The sequence below is a fragment of the Saccopteryx leptura genome, chromosome 1, assembly GCF_036850995.1.
Source record: "Saccopteryx leptura isolate mSacLep1 chromosome 1, mSacLep1_pri_phased_curated, whole genome shotgun sequence".
Classification (NCBI taxonomy): Eukaryota; Metazoa; Chordata; class Mammalia; order Chiroptera; family Emballonuridae; genus Saccopteryx; species Saccopteryx leptura.
Window position 1 is genome coordinate 9,276,987 of NC_089503.1, and position 20,903 is coordinate 9,297,889.

At 46.5% G+C, this 20,903-nt stretch overlaps 1 protein-coding gene across 8 annotated transcripts in view; it reads right to left on the reverse strand.

Annotated features, from left to right (window-relative positions):
- The window catches only part of MARK2 (microtubule affinity regulating kinase 2), a 67,049-nt gene that overhangs the window by 31,295 nt on the left and 14,851 nt on the right, over positions 1 to 20,903 (reverse strand). The window contains exon 2 of one of the 8 annotated variants that reach the window (XM_066360029.1): positions 1,232 to 1,363. The exons of the other annotated variants lie outside the window; for them this stretch is intronic. Coding sequence (XP_066216126.1) covers positions 1,232 to 1,267 — 36 coding nt within the window. The 5' untranslated portion in view covers positions 1,268 to 1,363. The remainder of the gene's footprint in view (positions 1 to 1,231; positions 1,364 to 20,903) is intronic. 8 annotated transcript variants of the gene reach the window in all.

A 20,903-nucleotide genomic window follows, 5' to 3' on the forward strand; every position in this document is an offset into this window, starting at 1 on the left:
CCATAAAGAGCACCAAACCAGCCTGACCTGTGGTGGCGCAGCAGATAGAGTAATGACCTGGAATTCTGAGGTCGCCGGTTCAAAACCCTGGGCTTGCCTGGTCAAGGCTCACAGGACAAGCAATTAATGAACACCCAGAGTGAAGCAACTACTTTCCCCCCTCAATAAAATCAGTAAATAAAATCTCTAAAAAAGAGAGGGAGAGAGCACCCCAAATCAAATGCATACCCAAGTACAGCCTTCCTGGTCCACTAAGAAATGTGTAGAGCTTCAGAAAGACGGAGTTTTCAAAGGTACGTTTGGGTAAAGAAAGCACTCAGTTCTCAGATGCCTGAACGCCCAGTCAGAAGTCCGACTCCAAAACAAGAACTTTCTATGACCATTTTTTGCCCTACTCAGTCAGAATTAGGAGACAAATTAGGTCCAGTCCCAGGGCAGAGGGGCTCAGTCAGCAGGGGGTCCAGACCAGTCAGGTAGTCCTCTTTAACCAGAGGGTCCACCTGCAATGACAGCACTAGCCACAAGACACAGGGAGAGGGGAAGGCAGTCAGCACCTGAGCCCATGGCTCCAGGCAGTCTGGCCTCTCCACAGCACTGCTACAGATGCTGGCCCCTGGCTCTGCGAAATTAGATTCTTTCTCCCCTGCTCATCTGCAAAATCACTTGTCACAGCCCCTAAATAACCAATCCTCCCCTCTCAGCAAGCCCGGACTACTCTGGTCTGTGCCTTAGGCACTCAAGCCTTAGCAACAAGAGGATGTTTCCATGTGGGTTTCCTGTGGCTGGCTGAAGAGGTCAGTCAGCAGGAGAAGGCTAGGGTGGTGCCCTTCTCCAGCCTGCCAGAAAGAGAACAAGACACACCCGCTGGCCACCTGTGGTCCCCTCTACAACATCTCCTTTCTAGCAAAGGAGCAGCTACCATTTTCCTAATCTTCCTAAGAAAACTGAAGTAAGTCCAGTCTAGGAACTAAAGCAACCGGCTTAGGGAAAAAGGGATACTGTGCCCTGGAGATCCCAAGAATAAACTCCCTGACCACCCACCAAGCTCTTCTGAAGAGCAAGGGTGTTTAAAAGTGCTTTCCATTTCTCCATACAAGGTGGCTTTAGGCAGATACACACAACCTGGCTGGGTCACTGTCTCCCCTAAAGATCCCTGGTGTCCCTAACATCAGAGTAAGTCCACACCTGCCAGAGGAGCAGGCCAGCACGCCAACGTGCTCCACATACTCACAAGCCCATTAATCTTCCTCCAGATCGCTGCTGTCATGCAGAGCAGTGAGGGCAGTGAGAGCACGGAGGTGGGCTGCGTCTGGCTCAGAGGCTCCGCGGCTCAGAGCCAGTCACTCCAGTTTGCTTGGCAGTGCTTGGGGGAGGGGGGCAGAGGGGAAAGAGGAGGAGGAAGGGAGATTATGATTCTCTCTTTTCAAGCCCCGCCCCTAAGCCAGGGAGGGAAGCAGCTGGGTTCCCATTTCCGGACAGCTCCAATCGCTGGGCACTACAGAGCTAACCAACTGCATAGGAACTCTGGGGACCGTGCACATCAAACAGGCTGGGAAGAGAGGGGAAACAACCTGGGTAGCAGTGGGCTGGTCTTCTGCCAGGAACTTTCAATGGCACTCCTACCAGAAACAGAACAGAGCAGGAGGTGGGCAGGTTAACGGTCTCTGGGGAAAGGCAGGAGGGAAAACAGTGAAAGCCAGACTAGCATGGGAACAAAACTCACTCCCTGGCTGGAGAGGGGACAGCCCAGCTGTCTACAGGGCAACATCCATATGTAGTCAGAAGTGAAACACTGCCTCATCTTGCCTGAAGCAGACAGTCCACTCTCCAACCTCAGGTTAATTTTCACACTCTGCTGCTGTGCCCTGAACCCTGCAGTTCGGAACACGGTAATTTCTAAACCCTCTAAATTAAGGTCTGTCTCTCAAGCATGTGCCCCTGAGTGCCAGTGACAGAAGGGAAGGGGGACTCTCGCTCTCACTGATTATGTTGTGCAATCCTGCCTGTGACCAAGGGCAGAGCAGAAGCCACAGGTGGCCCCTCCCACATAGAGGGGAGAGTATCTCCTTTGTCAGAGCAGAGCCCAAGGCTGCCACAGAGAGGTGCTGTTTAGCGACAGAAATATCTGTCAGGAGCAGCAAAGGGACAGCCCAGGTACTTCCTCTTTCTCACCAATCGCCACAGTGAGATTGCTGCACAGGCTGCCTCTGAAAAGCCTGCAGAACCTTCAAGGCAGCAACGGGTGTGAGTCACTCCCCCCTAAGAAGAGGGAGATTGGGGCGTAGCCCTGGGCCTGAGGAAGCCGCACAGTGCTCTCAGCCAGCCCTCTCCACAGCTAACACCAGTCCTCCTGCCAGGACAGACACCCAGAACTGCGGACTCTCTACCCACCCCACACCCAGTCCCTTTTACTGGACAACAGTGTTTTTCAACCTTTTTCATCTCATGGCACACATGAACTAATTACTCAAATTCTGCTGTCTGGCCTATGGTGACGCAGCACATAAAGTGTTAACCTGGAATGCTAAGGTCACTGGTTTGAAACCTTGGGTTTGTCCAGTCAAGGCACATACAACAAGCAATTACTATGAATTGATACTACCCCCTCCCCATTTCTCTCTCCAAAATCAATCAATTAAAAAAAGTCTTTAAAATTCTGTAGCACACAAAATATACTTTTTGCTGATCTTACAAAAAAATACATATAATTTTGATTCATTCACACCAATGACTATTGCTGTTGTTGGCTGTTGTCTTTTTTTTTTCTTTTTTTCCCCGAAGTGAAAGCAGGGGATGGCAGACAGACTCCAGCATGCGCCCGATCAGGATCCACCCGGCATGCCCAACTGGGGGGCGATGTTCCGTTGTGGCTGGAGCCATTTTAGTGCCTGAGGCTGAGGCCATGGAGCCGTTCTCAGCGCCCCAGCCAACTTTGCTTCAATGGAGCCTTGGCTGTGGAAGAGGGAGAGAGAGAGAGAGAGAGAGAGAGAGAGAGAGAGAGAGAGAAAAGAGAGGGGCAAGGGTGGAGAAGCAGATGGGCACTTCTCCTGTGTGTCCTGGCTGGAAATCGAACCCGGGACTTCCACACGCCAGGCCGACGCTCTACCCGAGCCAACCGGCCAGGTCCGGCTGTTGTCATTTTTGTATTTGACAGTCAGAAAAGAGGTCAGGGTCCTGACTAAATAGTCAGGTGTTGCATGTTTAACAATCACTGCTCTTCACATGATCTGGGGGAGAGGAGAGGGTGCCGCCAGTCGCCTCGGCAGAGCATCCAGCACTGCGAACACGAAGCGATGGCTTCACAGTCAAAGCACCACTTCAGTGTGCACACATGGTTTACAAGGATCTCCGTGTATATGCGTATGTACACATATGTATGTATGCATGTCTATGTATGCATACACACACAGGTCTGTTCCATGGTTTTCACACCCACATGGCTCCTGGAACTTTCCTGTGGCTGCATTAAGAACTGGCTGGCTCCCCTCCCCTGACTTCAGTTCCAGCCTCTTTCTCCCCTCCCAGAATCTTTCTCTGGGCTCCCACTACCTGCCTTCAAACATACAAAGTTCTCTCAGACCTTCAGGCCTTTGCTATAGCCTCCTACTGTCTAGAACACTCTTCCACCTGGTTAGCTTCAGCTCAGCTATCACTTCCTACAGGAAGCTTCCCAGCTCCACCCCTCTGATTTCACAGGGCCACTGCCATGGGTCTCTAGGTATCTGCAGGTCAGCCCTTCTTGCACTAGGACTTCAGTGTTGCTGAATGGCCTGTCTTGTTCACAGACCTCAGTGGCTGTCTTGTTCACCATTACATAAGACTGAGAGCAGCTGAGAGGTAATTTCTAGGACTTAAGTCATCTCTGTGTCCTCAGTGCCTTGTACCTAACAGGTTCTGAAGAAAAGACTTTCTTTCTTAATTCATGAGGGAAAGTCATGGTCAGGGTCTTCCTGTTTTTCTTATTTATTTATTTATTTTATTATTATTTTTTTTACAGAGACAGAGAGAGAGTCAGAGAGAGGGATAGATAGGGACAGACAGACAGGAACGGAGAGATGAGAAGCATCAATCATTAGTTTTTCACTGCGCGTTGCAACACCTTAGTTGTTCATTGATTGCTTTCTCATATGTGCCTTGACCGCGGGCCTTCAGCAGACCAAGTAACCCCTTGCTGGAGCCAGCGACCTTGGGTTCAAGCTGGTGGGCTTTTCCTCAAACCAGATGAGCCCGCACTCAAGCTGGTGACCTCGGGGTGTTGAACCCGGGTCCTCTGCATCCCAGTCCAACGCTCTATCCACTGCGCCACCACCTGGTCAGGCTCTGCTTTTCTTGAAGTGACACCTCAATCACTCTTAGCACAACTCTGTCCCACATGATCCCTCCAACCCGGGTCAGAGCTAGAATGCAGTGCCCACTGCTTTAAATCCGTGCCCGAGGGCCTTCTGGCAACAGCAGGACTTCAGAACTCATCTCCAGTGTCTGGAGCTGAGCCTGCTGCCCTTCCACTTGTCCCTCTGCAGCCACCCTCTGCCATGAGGTCTGCAGGCAGCTCCCACACAGGCCTTCTAAGCAACAGGAATGCCTTTGAAGTAGAAGCAATGGGGGGCGGGAGTTACAGTGCCAAGGTCCCCAAGAGAGTGGAACAGAAGCTCCAGCTCTGCCCAAACAAGTTCCAGAGCGTTAAGCAAGTCATTCATCCTCCTGGGACCTGTATGTCTCCACTGGTAAAGCGGGGGTTGGAGATGAGCGGAGAGAGGGTCTGTCCTGTGTGGATGTGAGCGCTCTCGGTGCCTCTGGGCTCACAAGCCTTCCGGCCTTGAACCTGAGACCAGAGCAGGAAGTGGGCACAGTCTGCATGTCCCAAAGACAACATCCTGACCTGGCTTATATCGGGTCAACCTGTCAAAACATCTGACCCACAGGTAAGCCTCATCTAACATGCCTTGGACACCAGGCTCACACACTGGAAAATCTCTTCTGCCTAGGGCTGAAAAATTAAAATTAACCTATGTGACAACTCCAGACTTAGCAACATTACAATTCTGAACCCAGTGTGCCCTCGGGAACGACTCTTTTCATCCCTAGACTTCATTTAGCCAGTTTTACAGGCTTTTCATCCTTCCCGCTTTCTGTGCGCCATGAATGTGGCCATAAGGCGCAGGGAAAGGCACCATGACAGAGTCTATTTCCAGCAGGCCCCAAGGCTCTGCAGCCGCAGACTGAGCTGCTCTGAGTAGGCACAGAGCCCACTACGGTCGGTGGCACACCTAGTACCTGCCCCACCCGCTGCCTCCTCCTGCCTCCTCGGAAGGTTCCTGGGAGGGGAGCTGAGGCCTGCCTGCCATGGGGAGGTGATCCAGAATAAGAAACTGACTCGGCCAAGCCCAACAGCATCAGTTTCAGTCTCCCTACTGAATGGGGGGCGGGGGAGGCGGGTCCAAGCAGACCAGTCCAACAGGTCCTTTTTCTACCACCCTACACAGCTGGTGCCTTTGGCACTGCTCCAAACACAGGAGATTCACAAGTTAGGTGGAGCTTTCATACGAGTCACAAAGACCAAGAAATGAAGAAGAAAAAAGAAAATGATCATCTTTCTTACTCTTTTTTTTTTTTAATTTTTCTGAAGTTGGAAACGGGGAGGCAGTCAGACAGACTCTCGCATGCGCCCGACCGGGATCCACCCAGCATGCCCACCAGGAGGCGATGCTCTGACCATCTGGGGCGTTGCTCTGTTGCAACCAGAGCCATTCTAGCACCTGAGGCAGAGGCCACAGAACCATCCTCAGCGCCCAGGCCAACTTTGCTCCAATGGAGCCTTGGCTGCGGGAAGGGAAGAGAGAGACAGAGAGGAAGGAGAGGGGGAGGGGTGGAGAAGCAGATGGGCGCTTCTCCTGTGTGCCCTGGCCGGGAATTGAACCGGGACTCCTGAACGCCAGGCCAACGCTCTACCACTGAGCCAACAGGCCAGGGTCTCATCTTTCTTACTCTTGCCCTCGTCAAGACATGATCCCTGACCTCCTCACAGATGTTGGTCAATTCAGAAAAGCAAATGGTCTCCCGAGACATGCTCAAAGACAAACCTGGCTCCTCCCCATCAGCAGGTGCTAGCATAGTGTGAACTCAGTTTTTCCTGTCCTGTGCTCCTAAACTTGTCTCTCGCTATAAAAGACTTCAGTCTTGCCTGACCAGGCGGTGGCGCAGTGGATAGAGCGTCAGACTGGAATGCGGAAGACCCAGGTTCGAGACCCCGAGGTCGCCAGCTTGAGTGCAGGCTCATCTGGCTTGAGCAAAAAGCTTACCAGCTTGGACCCAAGGTCGCTGGCTCAAGCAAGGGGTTACTTGGTCTGCTGCAGCCCCACAGTCAAGGTACATATGAGGAAGCAATCAATGAACAACTAAGGTGTTGCAATGAAAAACAGATGATTGATGCTTCTCAACTCTCTCCGTTCCTGTCTGTCTCTCCCTATCTATCCCTCTCTCTGTCACTGTAAGAAAAAAAAAAAGACTCCAGTCTTTTCATACAGGCCACATACTCTCTCCAACAGCACATAAAATTCCCACCACTCAGTGTACCTCCATTCACCCCTCGTAACAGAAGCCAATTTAACACGAAACAACAATGCCGCCAGAGGTGCTTATAGGTCAGGCGAGAACAGAACTCAGAACCAGGTGAGCTTGGCTCTGGTCCCTACTTTGAAAAGCCGGACAGGGTTTCCTCAGCAGTGCATTCTCCCCCTGTGTTTTCCTCTGAGCTCTTAACATAATCCAGTAATAGTATAAACTATGCATGGCCAACATAAGGCCTGCGGGCTGAATCCGGCCCGCATAACGAGTTTATGCGGCCCACGAGTAAATTTTTAATATTCTCCGCTACTTTAAAATCTTAGCTACTCAGAATCGGAAGCATCTTTGATTATTGGAAATCAAGATATTTAAGAAGATAAGTGATACGCAGAAAAGAATTCCACGTGTGACTAATCTAGGGTTAACTTCCAATAATGGGTTAAATGGATTCACAATACTTCTTTATTTTTTAAAAAAATTTCATTATGGCCTGACCTGTGGTGGCACAGTGGATAAAGTGTCAACCTGGAAACGCTGAGGTTGCCAGTTCAAAACCCTGGGCTTGCCTGGTCAAGGCACATACGGGAGTTGATGCTTCCTGCTCCTCACCCCCACCCCCGTCTGTCTGTCTGTCTGTCTCTCTCCTCTCTAAAATGAATAAATAAAATCTGTAAAAAAAAAATTTAAAAAAAAAATTTCATTATGGCCTGACCTGTGGTGACGCAGTGGATAAAGTGTCAACCTGGAAATGCTGAGGTCGTCGTTTCGAAACCCTGGGCTTGCCTGGTCAAGGCACATATGGGAGTTGATGCTTCCAGCTCCTCTCCCCTTCTCTCTCTCTGTCTCTCCTCTCTCTCTCTCTGTCTCTCCCTCTCCTCTCTAAAATGAATAAAATAAAATAAAAAAATTTTCATTATAAAGATTTACAACTTTTGTATTCATCTGTACTCAATATGAACTGTTCGATGTTTAGCAGTGACGTGAAACCCACCTTCTGTTAGGCAGAGTTTGCCAGTGCGCACCCAAGGTCAAACAATTCGTTATTTTTGTGGTCAAGTGTGCTGAATCAAGTGGCACTGTAGCATAGACAATAGCTGCAGTTGATAACTGAAAACATGTCCAAGCTGTTTGTAAAACAAAATAATTTTATTTGTAATATAAACCCTTCAAGCTCATTCTATTAATTAAATATTGTTTTAACTGGGCCCTGGCCGGTTGGCTCAGTGGTAGAGCGTCGGCCTGGCGTGCAGAAGTCCCGGGTTCAATTCCCGGCCAGGGCACACAGGAGAAGGGCCCACCTGCTTCTCCACCCCTCCCCCTCTCCTTCCTCTCTGTCTCTCTCTTCCCCTCCCGCAGCCGAGGCTCCATTGGAGCAAAGATGGCCCGGGCGCTGGGGATGGCTCCTTGGCCTCTGCCCCAGGCGCTAGAGCGGCTCTGGTCAGGGCAGAGCAACGCCGGGGAGGGGCAGAGCGTCACCCCCTGGTGGGCGTGCCAGGTGGATCCCGGTCGGGCGCATGCGGGAGTCTGTCTCTCTCTCCCTGTTTCTAGCTTCAGAAAAATACAAAAAAAAAAAAAAAATACAAAAAACCCCAATATATATATATATTGTTTCAACAGATTGTGATACAGTTTGGATATTTATATGGTATGTAATTATATTTTTATTAAAATATATTTTATTAAAATATTGTATATTAAAATTTTTTTCATTCACATTTATTCATAAATTACATAAAATTTTGTTTACTTAAATGAATCGTTTTTGTATTTAACATTTTTAATTTTAATATTTCGTTCAGCATGTGAAAAAAGTTTTCTTTCTGCCCTGGCCGGTTGGCTCAGCGGTAGAGCGTCGGCCTAGCGTGCGGAGGACCCGGGTTCGATTCCCGGCCAGGGCACACAGGAGAAGCGCCCATTTGCTTCTCCACCCCTCCGCCGCGCTTTCCTCTCTGTCTCTCTCTTCCCCTCCCGCAGCCGAGGCTCCATTGGAGCAAAGATGGCCCGGGCGCTGGGGATGGCTCTGTGGCCTCTGCCCCAGGCGCTGGAGTGGCTCTGGTCGCAATATGGCGACGCCCAGGATGGGCAGAGCATCGCCCCCTGGTGGGCAGAGCGTCGCCCCCGGGTGGGCGTGCCGGGTGGATCCCGGTCGGGCGCATGCGGGAGTCTGTCTGACTGTCTCTCCCTGTTTCCAGCTTCAGAAAAATGAAAAAAAAAAAAAAAAAAGTTTTCTTTCTAATCTGGCCCAGGCACAAAAACTGTTGGCCACACCTGGTATAAACCTTCCCTCTCATCCTGAAAAAGCTGTTCTTTTTAGACATTATTATACCTATTAAGACACTGATTAAGACTTGTGACCTGGCCCTGGCCAGCTGGCTCAGTGGATAGAGTGTCGGCCTGGCATATGGATGTCCTGGATCTACTCCTGGTCAAGGCACACAGAAAAAGCCACCATCTGCTCCTCTTCCCCTCCCCCTTTCTCTCCCTCTTCCCCTCTTGCAGCCAGTGGCTCAACTGGTTAGAGCAGTGGCCCTGGTTGCTGAGGATAGCTCAGTTGCGAGCATCGGCCCCAGACGGGTTGTTGCCGGGTGGAATCTGGTCAGGGCACGTGGGGGTGCCTGTTTCACTACTCCCATGTTCTCACTTGAAAAAAGAAAAAAAACAACACCTGTGACTTATATGGCCAAAAACTGGATAGATGTCTGATTAACAAATCAATATAAACCCACTTCCCCAAGGGTGGTTGCAAGTGGAGAATAATGACCATGCTATCATTTTTCTTATTTCACAGACAACTGGGAGATGACCACACACAAAGCACTCTGAAGACTCTGGGGGAGGAAGGGATCTAGAAAAGGATAAAATATACAGCCCAGTCTTCAGAAGAGTTGACTATCTAGTTGGAGATATAAAGCACAAATCACACAGTACAGTATAGGACCAAATTCAGGAACTAAAATAACAGTTTATCTTCCCCAATTTGCTAGAAGTCTGTGGCTTTTGTTATTTTTCAGAAGAACCATGGGCTGAGAGACCTGAAGATCCCTGGTCTCACTTCTAGCTCTGAGTGCTGCCAGGCTCTATCCAAACACTGAGGCTTAAGTGAATGGTGATGCCCGCTCACTGAGTCAACCATGGTGAGAGTCATGCAATGTTGACATAAGAGGAAGTCACCCAAGGAGACACACAGAAGAAGCGATCATTTTAGCTTTCCTCATCTCACCCCAATCTGCAAACTAGGGGCAGGCCCAATAGGCAAGCCAAGATGACATGAGAAGGCACAGTCAGAAAAGCTGCTCGGGACTTAGGTCATGGAAATGAAGTCAGAAAAAGCTTCTAGCAACAGAACAGAAGATTTGGAAGGAATTCTTGAAACTCTGCATCTGAAACCACCATATCTCAGTGCTGATTGTGACCAGGGAGCCATGTTTATATAGTGTTCCTTTTTATTTCCTAGTTTGTTGGCTGTCGAGCCTGGTCTCCTTCCTTAATTCCCACTCACTCAGCGCTATGGCGCAGTGCACACTGAGACCAGTTCCCATACTGTGCCCTTACCAGCACTGTCAGAGCTCTTCTAGAAGGTAGTGGGGAGGAATTAATACTCATTCCTGAAAGTACCTGGAAATACATACAATCCTCTAGACAGATAGAGACGAGGCTATGCCATCTAAAAAGAAAAAGTGTCAGTTAACTCAGAGCCCAGGGATAAAGACGAAGGCCCATGTCCTCCTCGGTTGGGGAAAACAATTCTGAAGCTAGACCTATTTTAAAAATGGGAAAAGTTGGAGATAGGCTTGTCATCCAAATATCAACTCTAAAGGAAACCACTTCCTAAAATTAAAAAAAAAATAGGCAAGGGGAAATGGGAATTGATTTGTTTAAAATCTTTTCTGTGCAGTCAGTAACAGATTAGCTTCACAAGATTCTTTTGGAATAGTTTACCATGAAGAACTTTATAATGTAAGCATTCTGAATGTGAAACCGAAAGCTCGGCACCTTCACATTTATTATTGAGAAAAACCCTCGCACCACAATCTTAACGAATGCTTACTTACCATCAGTGTTTGACGTTTTGTCATTAAGGGATTGGTTTTAACAGTGTGGATATGGCAACTTGCCCTACCGGCTGTTTCACAAGCAGTATCTGTGGTTTTAAGAAAGGCAGGGTGTTTGCTTTTAAACAGTATCTGAAAAATATATTCCAGAATAGGGTTCAAGCAGTTCAGCCATTCCAAGGCAGAAAGAAGGGAAGAATGAAAACCAAACCAAATAAAGGAATCTGGTGCTACCAAACAGAAAAGAGCACACTAGATGCGCCAGGGAGGGAAAGAAAAATGCCCATGTTATTCATCACCTGCACCAAAATGGCAACAAAAGCTAACTGTGTGCTTCTTACTACCAAGTTAGAAAATAAGGACATAGAAATGGCACTAAAGACCTGAGACTAGTAAAGGGAAATCCTCATACAGATCTTCATCTCCCCAAAATCAGTTTACCTGGTTCAAATCTATTTGTTTATTAAAAACAGAACAACCCCAACAGTTCCATGTGAATGCAAAAGGCTGTCATCTAATCAATTAGTAGCCACACCTCTCTGCCAGCGTGATGTGGTAATTAAGGTAGAGATTTTTCTCCCTGGGAATACAAGTACAGAAGGGCAGAGCCCCTATGGACCTAACCTATTATGACAGCCTTTTCATTAGCAAGAAAATGCTGCTGCGCACTCTCCAAGGAAGCAGTGGCCCGCATCTCTAAAGAATACCTGTGTGAACAGTAGCTACCTCTGTTGAGATAAAAATGTGCCAAGAGGGGAAGTGGGGAAGGGGAGAATCACGCATGAGAAAGCTGTGCTTGTCAAAGAAATATAGGTGGACCTTGGTTTTTCCACTCTAACAAAAAGAGGGGTTCTAAAGTAATTTAGAGCCTGACCTGTGGTGGTGCAGTGGATAAAGCATCGACCTGGAAATGCTGAGGTCGCCAGTTCGAAACCCTGGGCTTGCCTGGTCAAGGCACATATGGGAGTTGATGCTTCCAGCTCCTCCCTCCCTTCTCTCTCTCTGTCTCTCCTCTCTCTCTCTCTCTCTCTCTGTCTCTCCCTCTCCTCTCTAAAAAAAAAAATTAAAAAAAAATTAATAAAGTAATTTAGAAATGGCAAATAACCGTGATCTTGGGGAAATGAATCAAGTTTGAACACAAATACAATCATAGGGTCAGACTCCCTCTCTCTCTCTGGTCAGGCAGCAGAGGGGTACGAGTGATCAATAATGCTCAAATCAAGGGCGGCACCTCACCCCTTTAGCCTCATCCCATGCTGGTATCTGAAAACGGGCTCAAAATTTTAGGACTGTGCCAATAAAAATGAAAACCTCTAAGAGGCTAAAGGAAAAGAGACTAGTGCCAAGGAAACAAGCAAGTCAAACAAAGCATAAACTCAGTTGACTGAAATTGCACAGAGGCGCACACAGCAATCACTCTCACTAAGAAACAGTATTGATACCCAGGAGGACCACGTGCGTAGTTACAGAAACTAGCTTCAGGACAAAGAAGTGAGCCAGAAATAAAGACCAAACAAATATGAACGAACTGGTGGCATATTATACTAGCAACAGATAAAAAGACACAACAAATCCTGTCTGGGTAGCTCAGTTGGTTAGAGTATGGTCCTGATATGCCAAGGTTTCAGGTCTGATCCCTGGTCAGGGCACAGACAAGAATCAACCAGCGAATGCACAAATAAGTGGAACAACAAATCGATGTTTGTCTCTAAAAGTAATACATATACAAATTTTTAAAAAAAAGAGAGAGACTCCGCAATATGGACAGAGTTCAACTCCCAGGACTGAACTGGCAGGTCTCAAAAGCACACAGAGGCCTGCTTGGGGTTACTAGCTTTGGTGCTCAGTGCCCTTGGCGGGCAAGGCTAAAATCCAGTAGTTCTGGGCCTCTGCATGTTTAAGTGGCACAGAGGATCGTTAGGAGAAACTTAGTTCACAAGGATAAAAAGTATAGTTAAGTCCACACACAAAAGCTTTCTCCTTTTTTCTTTTTGGTGGGAGCAGGGGGAGTGTGTATGTATGTGTGTATCATATATATGTTCTAGAATCCCAACATTTCTTTCTTTCTTTTTTTTTTTTAGATTTTTTATTTGTTGATTGGGGGGTTGGGGTAGAAGCAGGAAGCATCAACTCATAGTAGTATAGTAGTTGCTTCCTATATGTGCCTTGACCAGGCAAGCCCAAGGTTTCGAACTGGCAACCTCAGCATTCCAGGACAACGCTCTGTCCACTACGCTGCCACAGGTCAGGCGGGTCCCAGCACTTCAAGGGAGCCACAGTGAAGGAGAGTCAAATCCAGGAATCCAAACTGTTCTATGCTGTGGGGTACTTACTTGCTGGTTACCAATTTTTGGTCTCAGTAATCTGGTTTTCTTCTGAAGGGGCTCTTGAAATTCCAAAAAATGCCTGACCTGTGGTGGCGCAGTGGATAAAGCGTTGGCCTGGAAATGCTGAGGTTGCCGGTTCGAAACCCTGGGCTTGCCTGGTCAAGGCACATATGGGAGTTGATGCTTCCAGCTCCTCCCCCCTTCTCTCTCTCTGTCTCTCCTCTCTCTCTCTCTGTCTCTCCCTCTCCTCTCTAAAATGAATTAAAAGAAAAAAAAAAAAAAAAAAAAAAAGAAATTCCAGAAAATGAGAAGAGATAAAGAGAATAAGATACCAGGTTTAAATGAACCTTTTTTTTTTAGTTTCCCACAGCTCTTGTATGGCGCAGTCAAGACCAGGGAGGTAAGCCAGAGAGCAGCACCCACTGTACCTCTACCACCTGTGCCACGTTGACAAGAGGCCACCGAGAGCAGAAATAAACAGTCGGGCAGAGGGGCCTCTGCCCAACTCTAAAGCCAACCTGGGAGACGCATTTTACCTGACCCCGGCTGGAAGCCTACCCTAAAGGGTCAGTCTCTTCTACTGTCCAGACAGCACTGAAGCAACTTTGGTTCTGACACCAACACACACGCCAGACCACTTGGGTTTGTTACTTTAAATAAGTTACTCAACATTTCTGGGCCTGGTTTCCTCATTTGTATAGTGGGGGAAATAGTACGACCTACTATCTCACAAAAATCAAATGAGTTAATGAAGTAAAACGGCTGAACAAGTACCTGGGACAAAGTGGTCAATTAACACTGGCTATATGTCTACCGCTGAAGACACGAGCCTCAAGGCACACTACGCCCCATGAGAGAGAATGAGCACTGTCTACCCTTCAAGTACTCTGCCCATTCTCTTTAAGAGTTTCCCAACCACTTAGGGAATGTCGGGCCATTCAGGAGGCTTAGCTAACAGAGTCACTGCCTTAGCTAACAGAGTGAACAAATTCCCTTTGAAAGCAAGTCTATCTTCCATACAGAGCAGTGGCTGAAGGGAGAAAAAAGGCACATCAAGTTCAATTATGGAATTGAAATAAAAGCCACCTGACCTGTGGTGGCAGAGTGGATACAGCCTTTGACCTGGAACGCTGAGGTCGCCAGTTCAAATCCCTGAGCTTGCCAGGTCAAGGCACATACAGAAAGCAACTACTGGCCCTGGCAGGTTGGCTCAGTGGTAGAGTGTCGGCCTGGCGTGCAGGAGTCCTGGGTTTGATTCCTGGCCAGGGCACCCACCCCTCCCCCTCTCCTTCCTCTGCTTCTCCACCCCTCCCCCTCTCCTTCCTCTCTGTCTTTCTCTTCCCCTCCCCGCAGCCGAGGCTCCATTGGAGCCAAGTTGGCCCAGGTGCTGAGGATGGCTCCATGGCCTCTGCCTCAGGCGCTAGAATGGCTCTGGTCGCAACAGAGCGACGCCCCAGATGGGCAGAGCATCACCCCCTGGTGGGCATGCCAGGTGGATCCTGGTCGGGCGCATGCGGGAGTCTGTCTGACTGCCTCCCCGTTTCCAACTTCAGAAAAATACAAAAAAAAAACCTGCAACTACGACTTGACGCTTCCAGCTCCTCCCCCAACCTCTCTCTCACCCTTCTCTATAAAATCAATAAATAAAATCTTAAAAAAACAAAAAAGAAATGAAAGCCACATGTGAATCTGAAAAGAAATGATTTGTACGAAAAGTACAGGATTATGGGGAAAACAGAGCTATAATCCTGCAAGTGAATATGTAGACTTAAATTGATATAAGTTAGGCACTTGGTTAAACTATTTTAATGATTCCAATGAGAAGTGATTCTGAGCAAATTAGACTGATTTTAAAAGATCTGCTTAACGCTGGTGCAAGTGACTATAAGAGGAGGCCTTTTAAAACTTAGAAGTGCTATACAAATCAGAGGATGAGCATAAGCAAAAGAGCAAAGTCAAGAATAAGACAGTTGCCTGACCTGTGGTGGCGCAGTGGATAAAGTGTAGACCTGGAAATGCTGAGGTCGTCGGTTCGAAACCTTGGGCTTGCCTGGTCAAGGCACATATGGGAGTTGGTGCTTCCAGCTCCTCCCCCTTCTCTCTCTCTCTCTCTCCTCTCTCTCCCTCTCTGTCTCTTTCTCTCCCTTTCTCTCTCCTCTCTAAAAAAAAAAAAAAAAAGAATAAGAGAGTTTAGGACTATGTATCCAGTGCAGTTTTACCTGTCTCTTAAAGACTCATCAAACAGAGATAAGTTCACATGCTGATACATATACACCGAAATCTGCTTGCCTCTTACAGAAGAAAATGTGTAGTGACTGACACGTGTGGGATTTGTCAGGCATTAAGAAACAGGGCTGTGGCACAGCCTGACCAGGCGGTGGCACAGTGGATAGAGTGTCGGACTGGAAAGCGGAAGACCCAGGTTCGAGACCCCGAGGTCGCCAGCTTGAGCGCGGGCTCATCTGGTTTGAGCAAAAAGCTCACCAGCTTGGACCCAAGGTCGCTGGCTCGAGCAAGGGGTTACTCAGTCTGCTGAAGGCCCACGGTCAAGGCACATATGAGAAAGCAATCAATGAACAACTAAGGTGTTGCAACGAAAAACTGATGATTAATGCTTCTCATCTCTCTCCGTTCCTGTCTGTCTATCCCTATCTATCCCTCTCTCTGTCTCTGGGAAAAACAAAAAAACAAAAACAAAAACAGGGCTAACAAAGAGTTAAGTACAGACGAAACAGGAAAGTGTATAGGCTCTACAGCCACCCAGGGAACAGACTGGTAGGCGTTCTGGCCTTGGTGAGTGACTGGAGCCTATCAATCTTCAGCTATTATAGGCACCAAGGTTCTTCAAGGTTAGAGGCTACGCAAGCTTTGCAGTTTTCAAATTTGGAATTGACCAATGGCCAACTTATAAGCTTTAAAAAAATCTACAGTCATAATGAAATCCAAGTAAGCCAAATGCTCTTTTTAATGGAAAAAAAAAAAAAAAGCCAATGCTCTGTATTAGAAGTCTGAGGAAACAAGCCAACTTTGGTCAAAGTCCCTCGGGTGACTGAGAACCAGCTTCCTCAGCTAGAACGACTGCAAACCAAGGCAGCAAGTGCCTTCCTGCAGCCCAGCCAAGACTATGGGAATTGAAAATCAAAGGCTCATTATGAGGTCACAGAAAGTAACCAACCAATCAAGGACAGGGATATCAATCCCATACTTGTCTATAAAAGTGATTCTCATACTTCTTGCCTGGAAACCCTTTACTTTACACTCTTAATTATAAGGACCTCAAATAGCTTGTTTATGTGGATTATAACTACTGTATTATAATTAAAATTGAGAAAATGTTAACTAATTCATTTAAAATAATAGTACTAAATCCATAACTACATCTTAATAATTATTTTCCAACATATCAACTTAATTAACATATCAAAATAAAACCCAAGTTCTTTTAAAATAGAATTAAAGCTACAACAAGGAAGAACCTTAAAAACATTACATTAGGCCCTGGCCGGTTGGCTCAGTGGTAGAGCGTTGGCCTGGTGTGCGGAAGTCCCGGGTTCGATTCCCGGCCAGGGCACACAGGAGAGGCGCCCATCTGCTTCTCCACCCCTCCTCCTCTCCTTCCTCTCTGTCTCTCTCTTCCCCTCCCGCAGCCGAGGCTCCATTGGAGCAGAAGATGGCCCGGGCGCTGGGGATGGCTCCTTGACCTCTGCCCCAGGCGCTAGAGTGGCTCTGGTCCCGACAGAGCAACGCCCAGGATGTGCAGAGCATCGCCCCCTGGTGGGCGTGCCGGGTGGATCCCGGTCAGGCGCATGCGGGAGTCTGACTGCCTCCCCGTTTCCAGCTTCAGAAAAATACAAAAAAAACAACAAAAGCCTGACCTGTGGTGGCGCAGTGGATAAAGCCTCGACCTGGAACACTGAGGTCCCTGGTTCGAAGCCCTAGGCTTGCCCAGTCAAGGCACATATGGGAAGTTGGGAGTTGATGCTTCCTGCTCCTCCCCCCTTGTGTCTCCCTTTTCTCTCTCTCTCTCCTCTCTCAAATGAATAAATAAAATCTTAAAAAAAAAAAAAAAAAATTACATTAAGTGAACTGAGCCAGACACAAAACAACAAACACTGCATGACTTCATTTACAGGAGGTATCTAGAAAAGGAAAATTCATACATACATAAAGTAGAATAGAGGCTACCAGAGATTGGGGGTAGGGGAGATGGGAATTATTGTTTAACTGATACAAAGTTTCTGCTTGGAATGATGAAAAATTCTAGAAATAGTGATGATGGTTATATAGCATTCTAAATATACTTAATACCACTGGGCTATATACTTAAAAATTATTAAAATGTAAATTTTGTTATGTGTATTTTACCACAATGTTTAAAAAAATGGAATTAAAGCATAAGGCCATGAGAAAATTTCAGATTACCATGACTGAGGAAGGTTCTATAAAACAACTGATCAATATTCTTCAAAACTGTCAGCATTATCAAGACACAGAAAGACTGAGAAATAGTAAGACATGGTCACAGATTTGAGAGGACCCAAAGACATGACAACTAAATACAACATATTAGGGATCCTGGACTGGACCCTGGAACAGAAAAAGTCCAACAGTAGAAAAACTGATTAATTCTAAATGAGTTCTGTACTTTGGTTAATAGTATTATACCAAGATTAATTCTTAGTTTTGATACATGCTCTATGATTACATAAGATGTTAACATAGGAGGAGCTAGGTGAAGACTATTCAGGTACTCTATGGACTATTTTTACAACTCTTCTAAGTTTAAAATTATCTTAAAGTTTACAAAACAAAATGTAACTGTTTAAAAAAAACTCACAAGGCCAATGATATGTATTCAAAAGAAGCAATGAGCCAACTTCGGTCAAAGTCCCTCAGGTCACTGAGAACCAGCTTCCTCAGCTGGGATGACAGCAAACCAAGGCAGCAAGTGACTTCCTGAGGCCCAGCAAGGACTAAACAAGGGCTGGGAATTGCAAAATAATTTTTTATAAAATTACCAAGAAATGGACCAATCAAAGACAGGGAGAATTAACCCAAGTTTTGTCTACAACGGTGATTCTTACACTTTCTGGTTTCAGGAAACCCTTTGTAGTATTAAAAATGACTGAGTCCCCCAAAAGCTTCCATTTATATGTATTATATCTATCAATCATTTAATACATTAGAATTTTTTTTAGAGAGAGGGGAGAGGAGAGAAGGAGAGAGACAGAGTGGGAGAAAGGGAGAGAGAGAAAGTGGGGGGGGGAGCGGGAAGCATCAACTTGTAGCAGTTGCTTCTTATATGTGCCTTGACCGAGCAAGCCCAGGGTTTTGAACTGGACCTCAGCGTTCCAGGTTGACACCTTAACCACTGTGCCACCACAGGTCAGGCTACACTAGAAATTAATATGAGAAAAGCTTTAAACATGCATTCATTAATTTAAAAGAGCACTTAATAATCCATTACATGTAAACATAGGTTATTTATTTTTTGTGAAAAAACTGAATTTTCCAAACCATAACTTCACACACACCAAAAGAAGTCTACCTGATAAACCAAACTTAAAATTCAATCGAAAACATATGCCAACATGGCCTGTGGCAGCACAGCACATTAGAGCATCAACCTGGAATGCTAAGGCTGCCAGTTCAAAACCCCGGGCTTGCCTGGTCAAGGCACATATGACAAGCAATCAATGAACAACTAAAGTGAGCAACTATACCTCTCTATAAAATCAATCAATCAAAAACTAAAACAAAAACTCCACAGGGCACAGCAAGAAAATAAAATCACATATTAATAAACTAAAGAAACAAAAAAGAAAAATGAAAAATTTGAACAAAAAATGAGAAAAAGTATAATAAAAAGAGAAAGTAAGAAAAAAATCCAGGAATAAAGAAAAAAGAAGAGGAAAAGAAACAAACAAACCACAATAATACAACAAAATCAAACACCTCACAAGGCCAATGCTATATGTATTAAAAAAAGGATATATGAGGTCCTGGCCAGTTGGCTCAAGGGTAGAGCGTTGGCCTGGCGTGCAGGAGTCCCGGGTTCGATTCCCAGCCAGGGCACACAGGAGAGGTGCCCATCTGCTTCTCCAGCCCTCCCCCTCTCCTTCCTCTCTGTCTCTCTCTTCCCCTCCCGCAGCCGAGGCTCAACTGGAGCAAAGTTGGCCCGGGTGCTGAAGATGGCTCCATGGCCTCTGCCTCAGGCGCTAGAATGGCTCTGGATGCAACAGAGCAACGCCAGATGGGCAGAGCATCGCCCCCTGGTGCGCATGCCGGGTGGATCCCGGTCGGGCGCATGCGGGAGTCTGTCTGATTGCCTCCCTGTTTCCAACTTCAGAAAAAAATAAAAATTTAAAAAAAGGGAAAAAAAAGGAAATATGAGTCAAAGTCTCTCAGGCTTAAGCAGAAATTATACAGGGGCTGGGAATTGCAAACTAGAGCTCTTTATGAAGGCATTAAGTAACTAACCCAAGAGGGACCATCAAATCAAGTTTTGTCTACAACATAAGTTTTCTTGCTTTTTGGTCTCAAAGTCTTTACATTTAAAATCATTGAGGCCTGACCTGTGGTGGCGCAGTGGATCAAGCGTCAACCTGAAAATGCTGAGGTCGCCGGTTCGAAACCCTGGGCTTGCCTGGTCAAGGCACATATGGGAGTTGATGCTTCCAGCTCCTCCCCCCTTCTCTCTCTCTGTCTCTCTCTCCTCTCTAAAATGAGTAAATAAAATTTAAAAAAGCTGTAGTATTAAAAAAAAAAAATCATTGAGGGCCCTGGCCGGTTGGCTCAGTGGTAGAGCGTCGGCCTGGCGTGCAGGAGTCCCAGGTTCGATTCCCGGCCAGGGCACACAGGAGAAGTGCCCATCTGCTTCTCCACCCCTCCCCCTCTCCTTCCTCTCTGTCTCTCTCTTCCCCTCCAGCAGCGGAGGCTCCATTGGAGCAAAGATGGCCCGGGCGCTGAGGATGGCTCCTTGGCCTCTGCCCCAGGCGTTAGAGTGGCTCTGGTCACAACAGAGCAACACCCCAGATAGACAGAGCATCGCCCCCTGGTGGGCATGCCGGGTGGATCCCAGTCGGGCGCATGCCTCTGTCTGATTGCCTCCCCGTTTCCAACTTCAGAAAAATACAAAAATAAAATAATAATAAAAAATAAAATCATTGAGGACTTCAAAGATCTTTTGTTTATATAGATCAGTGATAGTCAACCTGGTCCCTACCACCCACTAGTGGGCATTCCAGCTTTCATGGTGGGTGGTAGTGGAGCAACCAAAGTATAAATAAAAAGATAGATTTAACTATAGTAAGTTGTTTTATAAAGATTTATTCTGCCAAACTTAGTGAAAACCCGACATAAAGTACTCGGTAAGTAATTATTATTATATGCTTTAACTTGCTGTAACTCTGCTTTATAAATTTTATAAAGTTACTTCCCTACTTTATAAATCACCATTACTGTGGAACCGGTGGGCGGTTAGAAAATTTTACTACTAACAGAGATACAAAAGTGGGCAGTAGGTATAAAAAGGTTAACTACCGCCTGATCTGTGGTGGCGCAGTGGATAAAGTGTCAACCTGGAAATGCTGAAGTTGCCGGTTCAAAACCCTGGGCTTGCCTGGTCAAGGCACATATGGGAGTTGATGCTTTCTGCTCCTCCCCCCTTCTCTCTCTCTCTCTCTCTCTCTCTCTCTCTCCCCTCTCTATAATGAATAAATAAAATCTTTAAAAAAAAAAAAAAAGGTTAACTACCCCTGATATAGATTGTAACTATCAAGAGTTAGCTTATTAAAAATTAACACTGATTTTAAAAAATATTTTTATTCATTCAAAGTAACAATAAACCTATTACATGTTTACATAACTTTTTTTTTTTAAAGAGAGAGAGAAAGAAAGGGAGAGAGGTAAGCATCAACTTATAGTTGCAAGGGGACTCCAGCTGAGCCAGTGACCCCTT